Raw genomic sequence first — 21,879 nt, forward strand, 5'->3', positions numbered from 1 at the left:
TGGCTAGCTGTGATTTTGGAGGATTGGGTTTAAATGTACTGTTATAAATCGAAGCTAATATAGTTTGCATTACACTTACAAGATTTTAGCTAGTATTGAACAATATCAAGAAAGTCAAAGTTCTTTAGCCAGTGTCAAGTATAAATAAAACTTCAATTACAAGTAATGTATAAAGGGGAAAGAGGAATCAAGAGCTTTGAAACTATTAGGTAAAAATTGAAACAGTTTAAGATTATTCATTTGGAGATAAAGTAACTTGAATCCGCATTTCCCACACTATAGTGTAGTAAATTGCAAAATAGTGAAAAATTGATCATCATGGATCATCTTTAAAACAACATCTCAGAGATATTGTAAAACCTTATTCTGTTTGTGTGGAGAAGCTAAATTTATTTTGACTTATGAAAGCAAGTGTGGCATCAGTGATGAGTATGTTTTAATGTGTCAGAAGATAAGGAACAAAAGAGGAAATGTGTAATGACAGATATCACAAAAAGATAATTCAAACTACTTAATATACATCTAGACAGACAAATAATAAATATGAAAAATGAAGATGTAGAAATTGCTATTGACTTGTTTAAAGGAGATGCTCAGGTAATTTACAGGTACAGAAAAAGTATGGTAAAACAGCATAAGTTCAAATGGGCAGCTGTCATCATGGCAGGACCAAGAAGAAACTGGGATTATGAAACCTTCCTGGCATGAATCAGAATGTGACTGCTACTTTAAAATGAATTAAAATAAAACATGCCATTTCAACTTCTTACAGGGTCTTCTGCAATATTATGATGAGTTATGTCAGGAAGTGCCTTCTGTATTTGTCAATTTGATGACCCCTAAAATGAAAAAGGTTGGTATTGCTGAAGGTTTATATTGATTTTCCTGTTATTTAAAATTCGATTTCGGTTCTATAAATTATGGATTTTGAAACATCTATTCTTTAGACCCTCTATCTCTCTAGTTCAATTTTATAGCTCTTTTTTTCTATAGTATTTCTTGTCTAAGTTTTGTTGCCTTTGAAAAAACAACTAAATCCAAATCATGAGCACTTTTTCTGAAAATTCATGATTGTTTCCTGGACAGCCAAAGATGGTTAAAAATAAAAAGTCATCTTTATTCGGTGTAATAGAGGGAAAATATATGTAAGAAAATATAACATATAGTATTTGCAGGTGATAAATCCTCTTCTATAAGTGCAGACGCTCCTGTTAATAGAAGTAGTTGTGTTTTTACCTCCTTTAGGTGGAATCTGTGTTGAGGCAAGGACTCACAGTGTTAACATGGTCGTCTTTAACACTGGAAAGCTTCTTTCAAGAAGTTGAATCAGTTTTGGATATGTTCAATCAACTTTTAAAGAAGGTATGATCTATACATTTAATAAGCTATCAACATATATACTCAGGATATAAGTAATAGTTTGATTATTATGAAAGCTCTTTTTTTTTTTTTTTTGAGACGGAGTCTCGCTCTGTCGCACGGGCTGGAGTGCAGTGGCCAGATCTCAGCTTACTGCAAGCTCTGCCTCCCGGGTTTACACCATTCTCCTGCCTCAGCCTCCCAGGTAGCTGGGACTACAGGCGCCCGCCACCTCGCCCGGCTAGTTTTTTGTATTTTTTAGTAGAGACGGGGTTTCACAGTGTTAGCCAGGATGGTCTCCATCTCCTGACCTTGTGATCCACCTGTCTCGGCCTCCCAAAGTGCTGGGATTATAGGCTTGAGCCACCGCGCCCGGCCGAAAGCTCTTTAAAGGGTATGACTTTTAACTAAAAGGACATCCATTAGGTTTAAAATATAATGCTTTGGGCCGGACACAGTGGCTCACACCTGTAATCCCAGCACTTTGGGAGGCTGAGGTGGGTGGATCACGAGGTCAGGAATTTGAGACCAGCCTGGCCAACATGATGAAACCCCATCTCTACTAAAAATACAAAAATTAGCTGGGCATGGTGGTGGGCGCCTGTAATCCCAGCTACTCGGGAGGCTGAGGCAGAAGAATTGTTTGAACCCGGGAAGTGGAGGTTGCAGTGAGCTGAGATCATGCCATTGCACTTCAGCCTGGGAGACAGGGCAAGACTCCGTCTCAAAGAAAAAAAAAAGCTTTATATTCTTTTACTGGATTGGGGTCTTCATTTAAGGTTGCTTTGTTCTTATTCCTGAATTACCTTGCCTTTAATATGTTGAAATGACGGTTCAACTTCACACTATAGCTTAGAATATAGGATAATTGTAGACTGTCAAAAGTGGCAGAGGAGAGTGCTTAAATATTAATATTAATGTATTTAACATTAACTAGATGAGATGATCATCAAATTGAAGATGGTCTATTGATTTCTGACGTGTTGGCTACATAGAACGTGACTGTCATTTTAGATGTGCTGGTCTGTCTGTCATGGCAGCATGGTGTAATACACAAACTCAGGGGCTTTGGAGTTAAATAAGGATTCTCTGCCTGTTACTAGCTATGTGTTCCTTACCAGGTTGCTTTACTTCTCAGAGCCTTGGTGTCTTTCGTTGTAAAACTGGGATATCGATGCCTCCCGTGCTGGAATCAGGATTAAAGGAGATAACACATATAAGGTTATGGCACATGTTATTGCTCAAGAAAAATTTAGTTTTATGTCAAGCTTTCTTTGCAGATGTCCTCCTAAAATGTTCACCAAATTATGCTTGGCTCAATATGCAAGTTTCTAGATTTAGCCTTTTAAATTAATTTATAACTCAAGCCTGTTTTGGATGAAAACCTAGCTCTAAAGGAAAGAAGAGTTTTTTTTCTTACATTTTTCTTCCTTGTAGATCAGTGACTTGTGTGAAATGCATATTGATACAGTTCTAAAGGAGATAGCCAAAACTGTGTTGATTTCTCTGCCTGAAAGTGGTGCTATCAAAGTAGAAGAGATGTTGACCCTCAATGAGGTATGCATTTGTTCATTAAATTAGAATCACAAAAATATTGGCTTATAAACCTAAAATGTGAAATTTCAGTCTAAAAGTAGAAACCTGGGTCAGTAGCATTTAGACTTTTTTTTTTTGGACATTCTCTGCTCCAAGGACTTTCATACCTTCAACAGCAAAAGCCCTGGCCACACCCTAGACTAACATTTTGTTGATATCCTAAGCCTAATGCTGGCATTTCCTGAGGCTCTGTAAGTGGTTCACAGCTCTTTTTCCACTGTGCATGGCTACCAGGGCCATATCATCTTTCTCGTGGCTTTAACTCCAACATACTTTCCCTCTAAGTCAGTCAGAAACCTGGGAATCATCTAGACTCCTTTCCTCACCCCTTCATTTCCTATATCCAGCCAGTCCTGAGAGGCTTAGCCGGGACTTTTTTTTTTTTTTCTTTTTTTGAGATGAAGTTTCACTCTTGTCACCCAGGATGGAGTACAATGGTATGATCTCAGCTCACTGCAACCTCTGCCTCCCAGGTTCAAGTGATTCTCCTGCCTCAGCCTCCCAAGTAGCTGGGATTACAGATGTGCACCACCATGCCCAGCTAATTTTTGTATTTTTAGTAGAGACGGGGGTTTTGCCATGTTGACCAGGCTGGTCTCGAACTCCTGACCTCAGGTGATCCACAGCCGTGGCCTCCCAAAGTGCTGGGATTACAGGTATGTGCCACTACTCCCAGCCTAGGATTTTTTTCTTACTCAGATTTTGCTTGAATTTCAGCCTGTTCTTTCCCTTTCTAGGTCACGCCCTTACTGCTCATTTTGACTTTAGCAATTCATTTGGTGATCCAACTGGTCTCACTGCTTCCATGTTTGCCCTGACACATCCATCCACATTGCCATCAAATCTGATTGTGCAACACCCCAGCTTAAATCCTTCTTGGCAGTAGCACATAGTCTTTGCAGGATAAAATCTAACCTCTTCAGCATTGTGTTATGTTGAAACTATTTGGATACCTATTTATCCTCCATTGACTCAAAAGCACAAAGACAGAAACCCTGTCTAATCATTTTCAAGTCCCAGCACGTAATGTGACCTCTCTCATAAATTCAAGACATGAATTTACATCTTGAACTGAACTCCTTCCTTCCTTCCTTTCTTTCTCTTTCTTTTTCTTTCTTTCTTTCTTTTCTTTCTTTCTTTTTTCTTTCTTTCCTTCCTTCCTTCCTTCCTTCCTTCCTTCCTTCCTTCCTTCTTCCTTTTTTCTTTTCTTTTCTTTTCCTTTCTTTTCTTTTTCTTTTTCTTCTTTTTTCTTTCTTTCTTTCTTTCTTTCTTTCTTTCTTTCTTTCTTTCTTTCTTTCTTTCTTTCTTTCTTTCTTCTTTCTCTCTTTCTTTCGTTCTTTCTTTCATCTCTCTCTCTCTCTCTCTTTCTTTTTCTTTTCTTTTCTTTCTTTTTTTGAGACAGGGTCTTGCTCTGTTACCCAGGTTGTTCTGCTGTGATGTGGTCATGGCTTACTGCAGCCTTGACCTCCTGGGCTCAAGTGATCTTCCCATTTCAGCCTCCCAAGTAGCTGAGATTACAGGTGCATACCACCACACCTTGCTAATTAAAAAAATTTTTTTTGTAGAGACAGGGTTTCACCATGTTACCCAGGCTGGTCTTGAACTCCTGAGCTCAAGTGATCCACCCACTTTGGCCTCCCAAAGTGCTGGGATTACAGATGTGAGCCACCATGGCCAGCCTTAAAATTATTTGTTCTCAGTTTTGGGGTCTTGGCTATAACTGAGACAACACCAAACAACCCATGACATTAAATTAGTTAATTAATTTCGTTTTTTGAGATGAGGTCTGCCACCCAGCCTGGAGTTTTTTGAGATGAGGTCTGCCACCCAGCCTGGAATTTTTTGAGATGAGGCAAGATCATGGCTCACTGCAGACTAGAATTCCTGGGTTTATGTGATTCTCCTACCTCATCCTCTCAAAGTGCTGGGATTATAAGTCTGAGCCACCTTGCCCATCTGGTGACCCATTTTAACATCCTGTTCTTGGTGTGGTCAAGTTTAAGATGAGTATATCTTCCAGATTTGTTGCTCCTGTATCATTATTGATTAAGCTTTTTATCCTTAAAGTTTATTTTGTTTGATATTGATGTAATTATACCAGCTTTTTTCAGGTTACTATTTTTCAGATGTATCTTTTTCCATTTTATGGCTTTCATCCTTTTTGGCTTCTCCTATTTTAGATTTTGTTCTTGTAAAGAACATTTAACTATGTTTTATTTTTAATGTATTCTGAAAGTCTGTTTTTTAAAAACTGGTAATTTTGACCTATTTACATTAATTGTAACTATTAATCTTTTTGGAAATACTTCTACTCCCTGCCCTCTTTTTAAAATTTATTGACTTATATATTTCTATACATTATTTTGTATTTTTTCAAATATGTCTTATCTTTGTATGTAATCTTTTTTCATGTCTGTATTTTTCTCGAGACATTAAAAAATATTTTATATTTTGCAACATAATTTCACTATCTGAAAAAAATGGGGGAGTCTCATTCTGCTTGGTGCTGTTTCTCTCAACTCTTGCCCTGAGTGGCTTGTTTCTTCCTGTTTTTTACATTTTTGGATTGGAAAGTAATGCACACACATCTATTTGTGGGAATGCTGGACAGCCTTGGTTGAGAAACTGTTTATTTATTTCTATGTGGTGCCTAGGAGTTTCACCAGCTTGGGACAACTTTATGTTAGTTTCTCAGAGGATAGAATTTCCAAAACTTCATAGATGGTATAAACTCAAGCCCCAAATCTATGTAAGGATAAGCTAGTTGTAAATTCCCAAGGGAGAATTTGCTCCCCGCAGCCCAGAGCCTCAACCAAGGTAGCTGACTTTCTTTTCTAGTCCACTCTTTCCCTGAGGGCTTAGCCCTTGATTCACCTGATATTAAACAAGGTTGGGGATGGGGTAGGTCTCATTTCCAGCCTCTCACCCTTGTGAAGGATCCAAGGCCTTATTTATTTATTTATTTATTTTTGGTTATTAAAAAAACAAAGCCCCATAGAAGCTATGGTTTCAGGTTGCTTTTTATTTTAGTTTCTATGCTTTAAAAAAATTGAGATATAACATATACTCAGAAAAGTGCACAAATCTTAAGTGCACCATTCAATGAATGTTTCCATATGATACACTCTTGTAACTATCTCCATGGTCAAGATATGGAACACTTTCTGTATCCCACGTGATTCCTTTGTGCTTTACTCCAGCCAGTAACACCTCCCTCCCACCCATGAAAGTAATCACCATTTGACTTCTATCACTGTATATTAGTTTTGCCTGTTTTTGAACTTCATATAAATGGGATGGTGCAGCATATATTCTCTATTTCTGGCTTCTTTTGCTCAGTGTTATATTTATGAGATTCATCTTTGCAGTTGTGACACATTCGTTCTTTCATTTCAACTTCTCGTTGCTCTATAGTATTCCGTAATATGGATTTAGTACAGTTTATTTGTTCATTCTACTCTTGAGGGCATTTAGATTGTTTATAGCTTTTGGTTATACACTAAGCATTCTTGTAAAGTTTTTTGGTGGACTTAAGCACTAATTTGGTGGGTATATACTCCAAAGGGAAATTGTCGAGTCATAGATTATGAATATATTTAGCTTTAATAGAAATTGTCTTTTTAGAGTTTGTCTCTGAACTAGGAGCCAGACAAGTTCATGCATTACATTTGATTGAAATGTCTCTTTAAGTTTTAAAAATCATTTCCCACTCCCCACTCTTTGTTTTGGCTGGCAACTTTTTCATTGTGGTAAGATATATTAACATAGCATTTACCATTTTAACCATTTTAAGTGTACAATTTAGTGGCATTAGGTACATTCACAATGTTGTATAACCATCACAATGATCTGTTTCCAAAACTCTTTCATCATCTCAAACTAAAACTCTCTACCAATTATACAGTAATTCTCCAATGGTAGTGCTAAGTCTCAAGAGTGTGAGTCAAGATGCAGGAGGCAGAATTCTGAAGAGCATGCTTGCCGAGCAGTATGCCCAGTCACTTGCCCTGGAGTGATCTAAGACCTAGTTAGAGTTGGGCTGTCTTCTCACAAACCTACCATCAAGTGGCCATTATAGTGAAGCCAGAGTATGATTTGTAATGACAGGGCAAGTTGGATCACACTCCTGAACAGCAATCAGTTTTGGAAGCACAACATACGTAACACTAATTTTTTTGAGGCAAAGTTGCTTTGGGTCAAACAGTGGTTTCAGATCGTATTTGGGAACCAGGGCTATTTGCAGTCAGGGCAGTGTTCCTTGTCTTGGCGCATCCAAGGGTGGTTTAGGACAGATTATGTAAATTATTAAAAAGCTTTCTTCTGTTAGTTTCCAATTGTTCTTTCTGTCCTGTGATCCTAGGGCTGATAGCACTTTTCTCCTTGGCCAGCTGGCTCCCTTTTAGGCTTTGCCAATGGGTGTGCTGGAAGGATGCTGGAAGAGAGAGAAGGGACTTGCTCTTTCCTGATTTGCCTCCTATTCCTGACACTACTGCATCCACAACAACTCTTCACTCTGGCAGCAGCACTTAGTCACAGGCCTGGCTTTCTCAGCCCTTCCAGAGCCAGCCCCATGTGCCTTTCATGGTACCAGCATCGTGTGTTCCTTCTCTGAGCTCCTGATGTAGCAGCGCCAGCTGGGCAGCCCCCTCACTTCTCTGCTCCAAGTTCTAATAACTCCATCCTCCTCCCAAGTCCTAGGGATGCCAGCTGCTTCCTGCTGTTACTGTTATATCTCTGTGTGCCGTCAGTGTCCCTGTTAGCATTTTGGGTCCTTTTAAGGGAGGAGACCACCCCTCATATTGTCTTATGCCCAATTTCTGCCTCCAAAGAAAGAAGTAAAAACTAAAAGGCAGAAATGAAATCCACAGGCAGACAGCGTGCACCACGCCCTGGGCCTGGTAGTTAAAGATCGACCCCTGACCTAACCATTTATGTTATCTATAGATTCCAGACATTGTATGGAAAAGCACTGTGAAAAGCCCTGTCTTGTCCTGTCCTGTCCTGGTGCATGCAGCCCGCAGTCATGTACCCACTGCTTGCTCAGTCAACCATGACCCTCTCACGCGGAAAGGGATGGGAATTGCTCACTCGGGGAGCTCGGTTTTTGGAGTCATGAGCCTGTGGATGCTCCCAGCTGAATAAAGCCCTTTTCTTCCACAACTCAATGCCTGAGGGGTTCTTGTCTGTGGCTCGTCCTGCTACACTTTAACTGTATTTAACCCATCCTCCATATTAAATTCTCTAATTCTATTTGTTACAATAGCTGGTGTGTCTTCCGTTTTCCTGACTGGAGCCTAACTGATAACTTCTGTCTTGATAGATGTACCAATGGAATAGAAAACCAAGGAAATGTTATGATCCAAGTTAAACACTGTTAAATAATTAATGAGTATTAACAATTCTGTCAACAAAATCAACTTGGGGCCGGATGCGGTGACTCAATGCCTATAATCCCAGCACTTTGGGAGGACAAGGCAGGTGGATCACTTGAGCTGAGGAGTTTGACACCAGCCTGGCCAACAGGCAAAATCCTGTCTCGGATAAAAATACAAAAATTAGCAGGGGATGGTGGTGCACGCCTGTAATCCCAGTGAAAGGAGAGGCCAGCTAGGCTTCTTAAGTCGAGTAAAGGCTCAGAAAGCTGTGAAACTCACTCATTTCCTGCATCAAGCCTTACTTTAGTCCTAGATAAATAATATTGAAGATATATGTTTAAAATATTCTTAACACCAGGATTTGTGCTTGTGTTTTCTTCCCCAAGAAAGCTATAAACAGCGAAAATTTTGCTGTAAGCTTCCCTGTGTCCTCTCTCCCTTCCCCACGCTGAAACTAAAAGGAATGTTAATTGCCCATTTGTCTATGATCAGCAGACCTTATCTATGCTTCCAATTCCCATTCCTTGTAAAAATACTTTGTAAAATCCTGTGAGATCCTGTCTCCTTTGCCATGCCGCTGCAAAGTCATAAAGTAGATGAAACCTATGTTGCAATTCCGGTTTTCCTCACGATCTAAGACTTTTAATTGTTTTTGTTTCTTGCTCTAGTAACATCTCCCCACTGCACCCGCACGTATTTCCTGCCTTAAAAAGTTTAAAAAGTGATAAAAGAATCTAACACTGGCTACCTGCTCAGGACCCCTTCCACGCTGTGGAAGCTTTGTACTGTCACTCTGCTCAATAAAGCCTGCAGCTTTTTTTCTCTTAGTCCATGTCTCCATCACTCGCCGCAGGCAGCTGCCACGCCAATTCTTTGGCGTGGCTAAGGCAAAACCTTTAGCGTTACACCAGCTACTTGGGAGGCTGAGGCAGGAGAATCCTTTGAACCTGGGAGGCGAAGGTTGCAGTGAGCCAAGACTGTGTCCACTCCAGCCTGGGCCACAGAGCGAGACTCTCGTCTAAAAAAAAAAACAAAAAAAAAATCAACTTGGCTCTACAGAAACACAAGCACATTAGTAGTTGCCAGAGCTGTGGAGACGGGGAATGGGGTGACTGCTAATGGGTATAGGGATGCTTTCTGAGGTGATGAGAATATTATGGAATTAGATAGTGGTCATGATTGCACAAGTCTGTGAATATGCTAAAAACCAATAAATGGCACACTTCACAAGGTTAATTTTGTGGGATGTGGATTATATCTTAATTAAAACAAAATTTAAAAATCAATGTAACTGTCTCCTAGTCCCTGGCATGCCTCTAAGGCACTTCTTTAATATTCAGTCTGTTTCTTACTGAGTTATAAGAATGGTCTTAGTCCTCAAGGACTAGCAAGTCTTCTCAAGAAGAGATGGAGTCCTTGCTAGGACAGGATGCTTTACTTTGTGTGGCCTCAACTATTCATGACATCTTATAGAGGTAGTATTTGCAGTGACATTATTTTGCCACTTGTTGAACATAAGAGGAAGGTGGCTGAGCCACTCGATTGCCCGCTGACACAGGACATCTGTGCAGAGGAATGTGTACATCTAAGTTTCTTACCCTTGGCATTGATGGCAGTGTGGGTCATTGTGATTATGTGGAGTGGCCCAATTCAGCAAGGATTAATCAAGTTTGTTTTGCACATGTTCTTTGATCAGAATTCAGACACAGGGATGGAATTGAGGCACAGGGATTGTGTATGGGACAGTATCAGTGAAGATCCCAGTAGGGTGAGATACCCCAGCAGTCCCAGTGGTGGGAAGTCGTCACCACCACTAGGGCTGAAGGGACCAGGGAAGAAAATTGTGCTTTCAGAGCCCAGTAAAAACTGAAGCCATGTGGAAGGGCTCTACCAGAAATGCAACCTCCAAGCAAGGAGGGAATGGGAAAGAAATACCCCACTTTCTCACTCCTGTAGCTCTCCTGTCTTCTCTTAGTGCTTCCTCTTGGGTTAAACCCAACTGGAAGTCAGAGAATGAGGGAATCCCACTATGTAGGGCATGGAAGAGAAAAGTAGAGAACGGTTGGCAGGATATGGAGTGTCTGGCAATATGGCTTTGATGGAGTGACAGGGATTATTCATAATTAAAGTCATGTAAATAATTTTCACAATCAGAGCTTTTGGCACATTGCTGACTGTTGCTGTATCCATTTTTCCTTCCTTCTGGTTCTATGGAGAAAGTTTCCACCTGTCTTCAAAACCGAGGTCCTCCAAATGGGCTGTTGATTCCATGCCTACCTGTCTTCTCAGTGACCTTGTTCCACCAGTTTTCCTTTCTCCTGTATCTTCAGTGTTGTCCTCTCCACTGGGTCCTTCTCACCAGCAGTATCATATGCTCTCATGCTTTCCTTGTCAACGGAAACTTTCCCAATTCTCCCTTCACTTCTCATTTACAACCAGACTTCTCCAAACGCTCGTACATGGTATCTTCACTTTCCCATCTCCCATTAATGTTTCTTTCCCCCATTTCTGGCTCATATTATTTCTGGCACGAATTATTATTTTTTAGCAGCCTTATTGAGATAAAATTCACGTACCATACAGTTCACCCATTTAAAGTGTACATCTCAATGCTTTTCAGTATATTCACAGAGCTGCACTACCATCACTGCAATCAATTTAGAACGTCTTCCTCACCCAAAAGAAACTCGTCCTCATTAGTCTCTATTTCCTCTCGACCCTCCCAGCCCCGAGGCAACCCCAAATTTCCTTTCTGCCTCTATAGACATGCCTATTCTGGAAATTTCATACAAATAGAATCATACAATATATGTTCTTTGGTGACTAGCTTCTTTCTCTTAGTGGAGTGTTTTCAAAATTTATTCATAGTAGCCTATATATCAGAACTTAATTTCTTTTTTTCTTTTTAAAGAAACAACGAGGTCTTGCCCTGTCACCCAGGCTGGAATGCAGTAGTGTGAATATGGCTCACTGCAGCCTCTAGTTCCAAGGCTCAAGCAATCCCTCTGTCTCACAAAACTTCGTTTCTTTTTATTGCTGAATAATATTCCATTGTATGGTTATGCCACATTGTATCTATCCGTTCACCAGTTGATGGACATTTGGGTTGTTTCCACTCTTTGGCTACTGTAAAGAATGCTGCTGTGAACATAAGTGTCCAAGGTTTTTTTTTTGGACTTAAGTTTTCATTTCTCTTGGGTATGTATACCTAGGAATGGAATTACTGCCTCCTAACTCCATGTTATACTCTTTGAAGAACTGCCAGGCTGCTTTCCAAAGCTACTGTATCATTTTTCATTCCCACCAGCAGTGTATGAGGGTTCCAGTTGCTCTACACCCTTGCCAACACTTGCTATTATTTGTCTTTTTGATGATAGCTGTCCTGGTGAGTGTGAAGTGGTATCTCAGGGTGGTTTTGACGTATGTTTTCCTATTAGCTAGTGATGTTGAGCATCTTTCATGTGTTTCTTTTTATGTTTTTGAGATGGGGTCTCACTGTGTCCCTCAGGCTGTGGAATGCAGTGGCGCCATCTTGGCTCACTGCAACCTCTGCCTCCTGGGTTCAAGCAATTCTCCTGCCTCAGCCTCTCAAGTAGCTGGAATTACAGGCGCGTGCCATCACGCCGAGTTAATGTTTGTATATTTTGTAGAGACGGGGTTTTGCCTGTTGGCCAGGCTGATCTTGAACACCTGACCTCAAATGATCTGCCTCCCAAAGTGCCTCTAAAAGTGCTGGGATTACAGACGTGAGCCACTGTGCCCGGTCTCCTGTGCTTATTAACCTTTTGTATGCTTTCCTTTGGAAGCAGGTATTCAGATCATTTGCTCATTTTAAAATTGGATATTTGTCTTTTTATTTTTGAGTTGTAATAATGTTTTATAGATACTAGTTCCTTATCAGATATGTGATTTACATTTTTTTTCCTCCCATTCTTTGGGTTTTCTTTTCAATGTCTTCATGGTGTTCTTTGATGCACAAAAGTTTCTGATTTTGATGACGTCTAATTTATCAATTTTTTTCTTTTGTTCTGCTTTTGGTGTCACATCTAAGATAACTTTGCCTTATCCAAGGTCATGAAGATTTATGCCTATGTTTTCCTCTAAGAGTTTTTTTTAGTTTTAGTTCTGAAATTTTAGGCCTATGATCCATTTTGAGTTTATCTGTTTGTATGGTGTATGGAGAAGGTGCCATTTCCTTCTTTTGCAAGTGGATATTCAGTTGTCCCGGTACCAGTTGTTGAATCCCATTAACTTTATTATTATATGGTGTTGGAAACATATGGAGAAATTTATATGGCATTCTCCCGTTTGTTTTGTGGGTATATTCTTTTCAAAAGATTACTGTGTTATTTTGTCGAGGTTTCTGGATGTATCATGCGGATGCCAAGATAAACATGTGTGTTCATTCTGCCAAGTTAACTAGAGTGTCTGGTTCCTGAGGGGATTTCAAAGCTGGGATGTATAAACACATATGTCCAATCTGCCGTGATCAGCTGGAATTGTCTACGTGCTTAACACTCATTTTCCCTGTTAGACTGAAGTGGCTTCCAGCCTCCATTACCATTCCAATGTTTAGCACTGCATTGAATAAAGTGAAAAAGATGAACTGAATGAATGATGGAGCGAGGTCAGGAGAGTCAGTGGGCATGGAGAGGATCACAGAATGTCTTTGGATAGAAGGAGGGACACCATGTCTCCTTGGACTAAAAAATGATGAGAATGCATTCAAATACAGATTACATGGTCAAGAAGGGAACACATGGTGGCAAAACATGGGGAATATGGGACTTCCCAAGGCTTTTCTGGAGAGAAGTTTGCATGGACAGACTTGGGATCCTCTGCAGATATATTCTTGAAAGCCCAAAGTGGCTGCTACTATTTACATTTTTTTTTTTTTTTTTTTGAGACAGGGTCTTGCTCTGTTGCCCAGGCTGGAATGTAGTGAACATAGCTCACTGCTGCCTCCTGGGTTCAAGCAATCCTCTTGCCTCAACCTCCTGATTAGGTAGGACCACAGGCATGCACCACCATGCTTGGCAAAATTCTAAAAAATTTGTTGTAGAGATGGGGTCTCACCATGTTGCCCAGGCTGGTCTCAAATTCCTGGGCTCAAGCAATCCTCCCTCCTCAGCCTCCCAAAGGGCTAGGATTACAGGTATGAGCTACTGCACCCGGCCCTGATTTACTTTTACTGTTTTTTTTTTTTTTAGAGATGAGGTCTTGTGCTGTCACCCAGGCTGGAGTTCAGTGGCATGATCATGGCTCCTGCAGCCTTGAACTCCTGGGCATGAGCAATCCTCTTGCTTCAGCCTCCTGAGTAGCTGGGATTACAGGCACGAGACACTGCATTCAACTACTTTTCTTTGTCCTAAAATGAGTGTATTTTGTGGGCATGTCAAAAGACACTGAACTTTATAAACCAGTTTTCTTTTCTGAAGTTGACTAGTTCTCAACTTCTTCCTAAAGCCCTTGCTAGTAGAAGAGTTTAGAAAGACAAAGTGCAGGCATTTTGAATCAGACAAAACTGATTTCAAATGGTTTTTCCAACTACTGTGTGACCTAGGAAAATTTCTTATACTTTCTGAGCCTCAGTTTTCTCTGCTGTGAAATGGGGAACATAATATTACTCATCCCAAGATCAGTGTTTAACTAAATGAGTTAGTATGTGTGAAGCTCTTAAATTGATACCTGTTACACAACACCATGCTCAATTAAAAACTTTATCTAATTTCACTCTCCAAACCAATATTCTAGATTGTCTTCTTTTGAAACCACATCTCATTTTCAACTTCTGACATCATCTTCTCTCCACCCCTTCAGCCTTCTTTCTTTTCACCCATATGAATATCAAGGTAGATTTCTTTCTTTTTTTTTTGAGACGGAGTCTCTCTCTGTCGCCCGGGTTGGAGTGCAGTGGCCAGATCTCAGCTCACTGCAAGCTCCGCCTCCTGGGTCTACGCCATTCTCCTGCCTCAGCTTCCCGAGTAGCTGGGACTACAGGCGCCCGCCACCTCGCCCGGCTAGTTTTTTTTTTTTTTTTGTATTTTTTTAGTAGAGACGGGGTTTCACCATGTTAGCCAGGATGGTCTCGATCTCCTGACCGCGTGATCCGCCTGCCTCAGCCTCCCAAAGTGCTGGGATTACAGGCTTGAGCCACCGCGCCCGGCCAAGGTAGATTTCTATGCGTGATTGAGTCAGGGATAGGTCAAAGGTGGACTTTTTCATCTTTCTGCTGTTCTTTGGGCCTTAGCAGCTATGCTTTTAGCCACTGACAATTTTGAATCTGAAACATCATGCCATTTTCAGCTATCTCTAGCTTTTTTTTCCCAAGTGAAGTTAATTATAGTTTTATAAATTAAAGTCATAGGACTAATTTTCACAGTGTTACTTTTAAGTATCTGGAAAATAATAGTCATTTCTTTATTTAACAGACATACACGAAAGAATGGGCTGACATTCTAAACCACAAAAGTAAGCATGTGGAAGAAGCTGTCAGAGAACTTATATCAATATTTGAGCAGATTTATGAAGTGAAATACACTGGGAAACTAGGAAAACAGTCAGGTAACTTTTCTCGTTACTGTGTTTGAATTATAAGATATACAGATTCGTTCTTATGTAAGCACCTTCTGCTTAGCAGGTACTGAATTCCAGACTCTCCCTTCCCCTGAAGCAAAGAAGGTGTTCATCGTAAATCACATTGTTTGTACCAACAGTTTAAGCGCAGAGAGTTCTTTTTGTTAGTTAAGGAATGGTGGGAACCCCCACCCCCGTCAAATCCAAGTTCCCAACCCAGGTCCATCATTGCAAGTTGGCCTTCCTATGGATAGCAGTCTCAGGCCTGCTATGCTAACTCTAGTTTTTTTTTTTTTCTAGTGCAGCATTCTAATCAAGTCACTTTGACTATTTGATTTATTTTGCTTTTTTTTTTTTTTTTGAGAAAAGTGAACCAGGAAAAGATAAATTCTATAATTTTATTGAATCTGGAAAACTTAATCTGGGTGAGACCATGTTTTAAGACTTTTTTTCTTTTCCTAGATCCTTCTCTGTAGAGTAAGCTATGAATTCCTACTTAGAACTGTCTTTGTGGTTTGGGTACAGATAAATGGTACCCAGTTGAAGAGTGCATTCCCAAGGAAGAAAACACGATAAGGAAGCACGTATTCTCCATCATCCATTCCCCCTCCCGTGATTAAAGGATGCCCTAAAACGCTCCGTGTCATAACTCTAACTTTTGATTCTGCCCACGCCCTCATAACCTTCATTCAGTTTGCTTGACTGGGACTAAGAGAAACTTCCTTACTTCATCACATCTGTTCAGGCAAATTTGTATGACAAAGTGCCTGCAGTATTCAAAGTTGATGAAATAATTTTTACCTTATTGATTTTCCTGTTCTCTCAATAGGTTCTAATAGTTTCAGTTTTATTAATAAGCCTGAGAGAGAAGCTGTGAATTTGGATCCTCTTTATCAGGGGCAGGGAATTTTAAGAAAAGATTCCTTAGTAGGGGAGTGTTTTGCTTCCTAGATTATGGTTTAAGAACATGAGACTTTTAGCTTTGCTCAGATTATTGTCCTGTCCTAGATATCTCAAATCTTTGGATAAATTGGAAGCGAATGGCATATTTCATCTTAAAGTTTTGTTTTCAAGCTCTAAATAAGAACTGACTAAGTAAAACTTTGTAGTTGGAGGTTTTACTTGTTAGTATTGTAAGGGGATGTGCCTGTCAGTCACGATCCCTGTTTGCTACACACCTGCTCTTCTCCCCAACTGCTGCTCAGGGAAGTAGTGTGAGGCTGGCTTCGAGCAAGGCTAGCCACTGCTGCACCAGGAGTAGGTCACTGACACAGTGTGCCACCCAGACTCTCGAAGGAGACCTGAGAGATGGCTCTGCCGTACAGGAATGAAGTTAATTAGCTAATTACCAACATATTTGAAGTAGGGAATCTGTGGGAAGTTGGCCTTTTGGAGTGAGAGGAGAACATTCCAGTCAAGCAGAGATCCCATGAAAGTGAAATAGCAAGGAGAGAGAGACAGAGAGAGAGAGAGAGAGAGAGAGAGAGAGAGAGACAGAGAGACAGATAGAGACAGAAGACAGAGACGAGAGAGGGGGAGAGAGAGATGAGCAGAGAGACAGGGACGCTCCTTCGCCCACCTCCAAAAACAGAAAACAACAAAACCACAGGGGACGCGGGGAGAGGAAGAGACGAAAAGACAAGAGAGAAAGAGAGAGGAAAAGAAGGAGAAGAACAGAGAGAGACAGAGAGTAGAGAGAGCGAGCGAGAGGAGATGGAAAAACTAACGAGAAAGGAGCAGAGAGAAGGAAGGATAAAGCAGCTAACTTTAAGATCGCTCGCGCTTCTTGTGACTATCCTCTCTCCTCGAGCAGTGAGGAGGATGTCTGGCGCCGCGAAGCGCGGCGAGTCGCGTCGCTGCGATCGCCAGAGAGCTCGTCGAGGTGAGGCGTGAGGCACCGCTCGTCATCGCGATCGATCGCTGGTCTCCGCTCTCTCTCGCGTCATTGAGACAATAGGGGGGGGGAAGCGAGAGAGAGAGAGAGAGAGACAGAGAGAGAGAGAGAGAGAGAGACAGAGGGAGAACTGTGAACTGTACCTGGAACCGTGGTTCTTAATGGGACTGGAAGGGATTTTGCCCCTGAGGGAATATTTGGCAAGGTCTGGAGACGTTTTGGTTGTCACACGGTGTGTGTGTGTGTGTGTGTGTGTGTGTGTGTGTGTGTGTGTGTGTAGCGAGGGGGTTGCTACTGGCTTCTGGTGGATAAGGGCCAGGGATGCTGTTAAAAACCCTACAGGACAGCCCCCAGCAACAAAGAATTGTCCCACCCAAGATGTCAGTAGTGCTGAGGATGAGAAAGCCTGAGCCTGGAATGAATGAGAATGCACATCACACCTTTTCCTCTTACAGTTTTTCCACTTTGTTTAATTAGTTTTCATCACAAACGTCAAAAACACAAAAATATCATTTCATTCAAGTTAGAAAACTCAAAAGGTAAACAGATAATTTAGAAGGATAATAGGTAAAACTTTCTTAAAACTTTTCTGAATTCTAGATTGTATATTTACAGTGTATTTCTTAGTAGAATGACAATTCTATTGAGGTGGATCATTTAAATTGAATTCAAGGATGACTCCTACAGGAACAAATGCAAAAAACATTTTTTAAAAAACAGTTTTTAAAGTAAGAGCTTTTTAAAAAAGGACTTCCTAAGAGGGTTTGGCTGTGTAGAATACACGTAATGCTAAAAAGTCAAATGTTATATTTTTGTTTTGTCTTTTGTCTACAGAACACCGGAAACACGTTGTTTTTGGAAGTGAAACAGAAGAGGGTGAAAACAATGACTATGAAGCTAATGTTGTGAATGAGGTTAATACTAATGATAAAGAAGATGAATTTAAAAAGGTATTTATTGTGGAACAACTTCATGCAATTCACAGAATTATGGTTTATAGGATTATAGATAAGCCCCATATGGTGCTTCTTCCAGGCAGTTCTGCAACCAATCTGTATCTAATGTATAACAAAATCCATAAAGTATAATTTTCAATTTTATATTGTAGGCTCAGGCAATCCTTTAAGTTTCCCCCAATATCACAGCTTTTGATGTGATTCTGTCAATCACAGTTTAGTAGTCACCTTCCCTCATTGTGATTGACCATGTTTTCTCATATGGTAAATGTGACTTCGGGGATTGGAGCAGCAATCAGTTTGACTCAGAATGGAGAACTTCGTTCTCAGTTATTGTGTTTAATGGTTAACTGTATTGCAAGTCCAGATTGTGGTTCACTTGGGGCTCAGGGATCTGCATTTTAAACTGGCACTGTGGATGACCACTCTGGACTCTCCCCCAGGAGAAGTCCTAGATAGGCAGATTTTCACGTTGTGTTGAAATGTGTTGAGAATGAAGGTTCAGAAGGGGGCCTGGGGTTTCTTTTTCCTTCTTAGCCCTCACCGTTCTGGTCATGCGTGAACTCTGAAAGTCACTGTCACATTTGCACTCATTCCTGCTTTCTCCTCCCCAGGTCAGTTTTCTTTTAATCCTTCATACCCACCTTCTTTTCATTCTTTGTCTATTTTACCCACTTTGACATAATCTGATACAGTTTTAGAAATAAACAGCACACTTTTATTCCATTTTCACCTTCTTGCTCAAGGATTATATTGCCAGATAATTGGGAAACACTTTGCTACAGCATCTAGACTTCTGCAGAGTTTAGGCTTCTTCTCAGTACCACACACCAGGCAGCTATTAGCAACCAGTGGGTGTCAGCTGGAGCAGTCCCCTCTCAGAAGTGCTTATCTTCCAGTTGCATCACCTTTTGACACTGGCTGAAGTCCTTAGAGCATGATTGAGTACCCTCAGAACCTCTCCAATTGGGGGATCACTGGGGCTGCATTAGTGGTCACCTCCTAAATAGCCTCTGCCTCTCAAATTCATCCCCCACATTGCTGCCAGAATGGTCTCACATAAAAATCTGATTATGTCACACCTGTGCTTTAGCCTGATCATTCACCAGCCCTGACTACCCCATTGCCATATGGAAAAGCTTGATATTCCTCTTTGTTCATGCCTTATTACTCTCTCTTCTGCCTCACCAACCCAGTCTCAGAGGGGCTGGGTTCTAGAGCAGTGAGGAACAGTATGGCCAGAGCCTAGCCCCGATGTGTGACTCATTGTGTAAGCAAGACATGGGCCCACATCTCTGCCTACCAGGCTCCAAACCTGTCCTGTGCTCTGATCAATAAACTTGGCTATTTCTCCCAAGGGAAGGAAGGGTGTGGAGAGAGGGTCAAACCACGGTCCCAGAGGGTGGAATTTTCATCTCATATATTTGAGTATTGCACATTTTAAAATACATTTATCCACCAAGCTGAGCTTCTTGAGGATGGAGACTAGTTATCTTCTTGTGCCCACGACCTTAATCATTGAGAAATGTACCACATTTAAAGTGCTTCAGTTTTGTCAGGTGAAAATTGAGTATTGAGCCAGCCAGGATTGCTCTGAACATACTGTTTGTGAATTTTGGTTTTTGAATAAGTTCCTTTGGTTTGCTAGGGTGTTTATGCAAACACATTTTTCATGTATTCTTGTTTGTCTAAAATAACCAGACAAATAATTTAGGATTGAATTTATTTCTATACTGTCATTGAAATTGTACAGTTTATTATTTTTGCCTTTCACATGCCACATCTAATATTGTATCATTGTTTTGGGGATGCTTGAGGTTTTTTTGGAGGAGAGATACCAAATTTAATTGATTTCTTATTACAGGAGTGTAAAGAGGTCTTTGCATTTTTCTCTCATCAATTACTAGACAGTCTTCAAAAAGCTACACGGTTATCTCTGGACACAATGAAAAGAAGAATATTTGTTGCAAGGTAAGTTGAAAATATGCTAATTATATCTGGTAATCATACTTATATTGTAATGTGAATAGCACCTCTAATAAATTTATTAATTTAAAAAACTATAACATTTAAAATATAGCATTCATTAAAAGACTGTATGAAAGTATTTGTGTAATACTGCAAGAACTGTAGTCAAAGGAACACCCATGTTCCCCACACCCTGCCTGAGATAAAAAAGACTACCAGTCCTCTCATGGGTCCTCTCCCTTCTCACCCAAAAGTAACTACTATCCTGAACTTAGTGTTTATCATTGTCTTGGTTTTCTTCACAGTTTACTATGTTTTTGTATCGCCAGTCCACATATCATTTAATTTTGCCTGTATTTGAACTGCCCTTGGTATACTGTTTTTGAGATTCATCCATGGGGTATAGTTTTTTATGCTTCTGTGTAGTTGGAGTATACATAGTCTGTTTATCCATTCTACTGGTGATGGTGATTTGGGTTGCTTCAGTTTGTGGCTATCGTGAATAAAGCCTCTGTGAGCATCTTGTAACCGTCTCCTGCTGCACCTGCTAAGAGTGGGTTTGGTGGGTCCTAGGGTATGTGGATACCTCATTTTACCAGGCAGCACCTAGTGAGAGTGCCCATGGCCCCTCATCCCTGCAGACAGTATTATTCAATTAAAAAATTCTTGCCAACATACAGGGTGTGAAATGGCATCTCATCAGGATTTTAGTTTACATTTTCCTGGTTACTGATGAGATTAAATATACTTTCTTGTGTTTATGGGCCATTTGTTGTTTCTCTTCCTTAAAATTTGTGTTCCTAGTTCAACCACGGTGGAAGACAGGGTGGTGATTCCTCAAGGATCTAGAACCAGAAATGCCATTTGACCCAGCAGTCCCATTACTGGGTATATACCCAAATAATTACAAATCATTCTCTGATAAAGACATACACACACGTATGTTTACTGCAGCAATGTTCACAATAGCAAAGGCTTAGAACCAATCCAAATGCCCATCAATGATAGACTGGATAAAGAAAATGTGGCACATATATACCATGAAATACTATGCAGCCATAAAGAAGGATGCGTTCATGTCCTTTGCAGGCACATGGATGAAGCTGGAAACCATCACTCTCAGCAAACTAACGTAAGAACAGAAAACCAAACACCCCATGTTCTCACTCATAAGTGGGAGCTGAACAGTGAGAATACATGGACACAGGGAGGGGAACATCACACACCAGGGCCTCTCGGGGAGTGTGGGGCTAGGGGAGGGATAGCATTAGAAGAAATACCTAATGTATATGGCGGGTTGATAGGTGCAGCAAACCACCATAGCATGTGTATACTTATGTGTATACTGCACGTTCTGCACAGGTACCCCAGAACTTAAAGTGTAATTAAAAATAAATAATTGTGTTCCTTTTTTGGTCTGTTTTTCTATTGAATTGGATTAATTCATAAGTATTCTTAGTATATTACATTGTTGATGATAATATAACAAATGTCTTTTGTCAGTTTTGCCTTATCTTTTCATTTTCTTTATTAATTTTCATTTTCCATTGCCGAGTTCTAAAAATATTCAAATTGATCAGTTTTAGTGATTTGTGGTCTTTTTAAAGAAACCACCTCTTTCCTACTTCATAATGTCTTCCAAAACTTTTGTATTTTTGACCTTTATATTTAGGGTTTTAATTTACATGGTATTGATTATTGTGCTTAGTGTGAGGTAACAAATAAGTATAATTTTTTCCATGTGGTTAATTAGTTGACCAAGCAAAATTTGTTAAAAAATCAGCTTAGTTGTGAGGTCCGAGGGGGGAGTTATTTAAGTTGCACTGAATCTATTGATCAATTTGGAGAGAATTAGCATCCTTACAAATATTGAGTCTTCTACTCAGAATTATGTATTACCTGTGCATTGATATGTCTTCTTTAATATCTCTCTGTGTAAAAGTCCTACACATTTTTGTTAGATTTATTCCTCGCCTATTCATTGCTGATTTTTAATTTAATTGTACTGTTCAGTTCTCCCAGTGTGATTGTGGATTTATTAAATTTTCCTTTTGTTTTGGTCAGTTCTTGTTTTATGTATTTTATGGCTGTGTTGTTAGGTGCATACAAGGTAATAGTAGTTAAACCTGCTTAAGAGCACTGTTCCTTTTATTTT

At 40.3% G+C, this 21,879-nt stretch overlaps 1 protein-coding gene across 3 annotated transcripts in view; it reads left to right on the top strand.

Annotated features, from left to right (window-relative positions):
* Nucleotides 1–21,879, top strand: part of DNAH8 (dynein axonemal heavy chain 8) — a 332,681-nt gene that overhangs the window by 75,789 nt on the left and 235,013 nt on the right. For all 3 annotated transcript variants that reach the window (XM_010389720.2, XM_030929346.1, XM_010389721.2), the window contains 6 exons: nt 773–853; nt 1,246–1,362; nt 2,797–2,916; nt 14,762–14,894; nt 17,635–17,750; nt 19,621–19,727. In XM_010389720.2, coding sequence (XP_010388022.2) covers nt 773–853; nt 1,246–1,362; nt 2,797–2,916; nt 14,762–14,894; nt 17,635–17,750; nt 19,621–19,727 — 674 coding nt within the window. The remainder of the gene's footprint in view (nt 1–772; nt 854–1,245; nt 1,363–2,796; nt 2,917–14,761; nt 14,895–17,634; nt 17,751–19,620; nt 19,728–21,879) is intronic.

This window comes from Rhinopithecus roxellana, chromosome 4 (genome assembly GCF_007565055.1).
Source record: "Rhinopithecus roxellana isolate Shanxi Qingling chromosome 4, ASM756505v1, whole genome shotgun sequence".
NCBI classification, from domain to species: Eukaryota; Metazoa; Chordata; class Mammalia; order Primates; family Cercopithecidae; genus Rhinopithecus; species Rhinopithecus roxellana.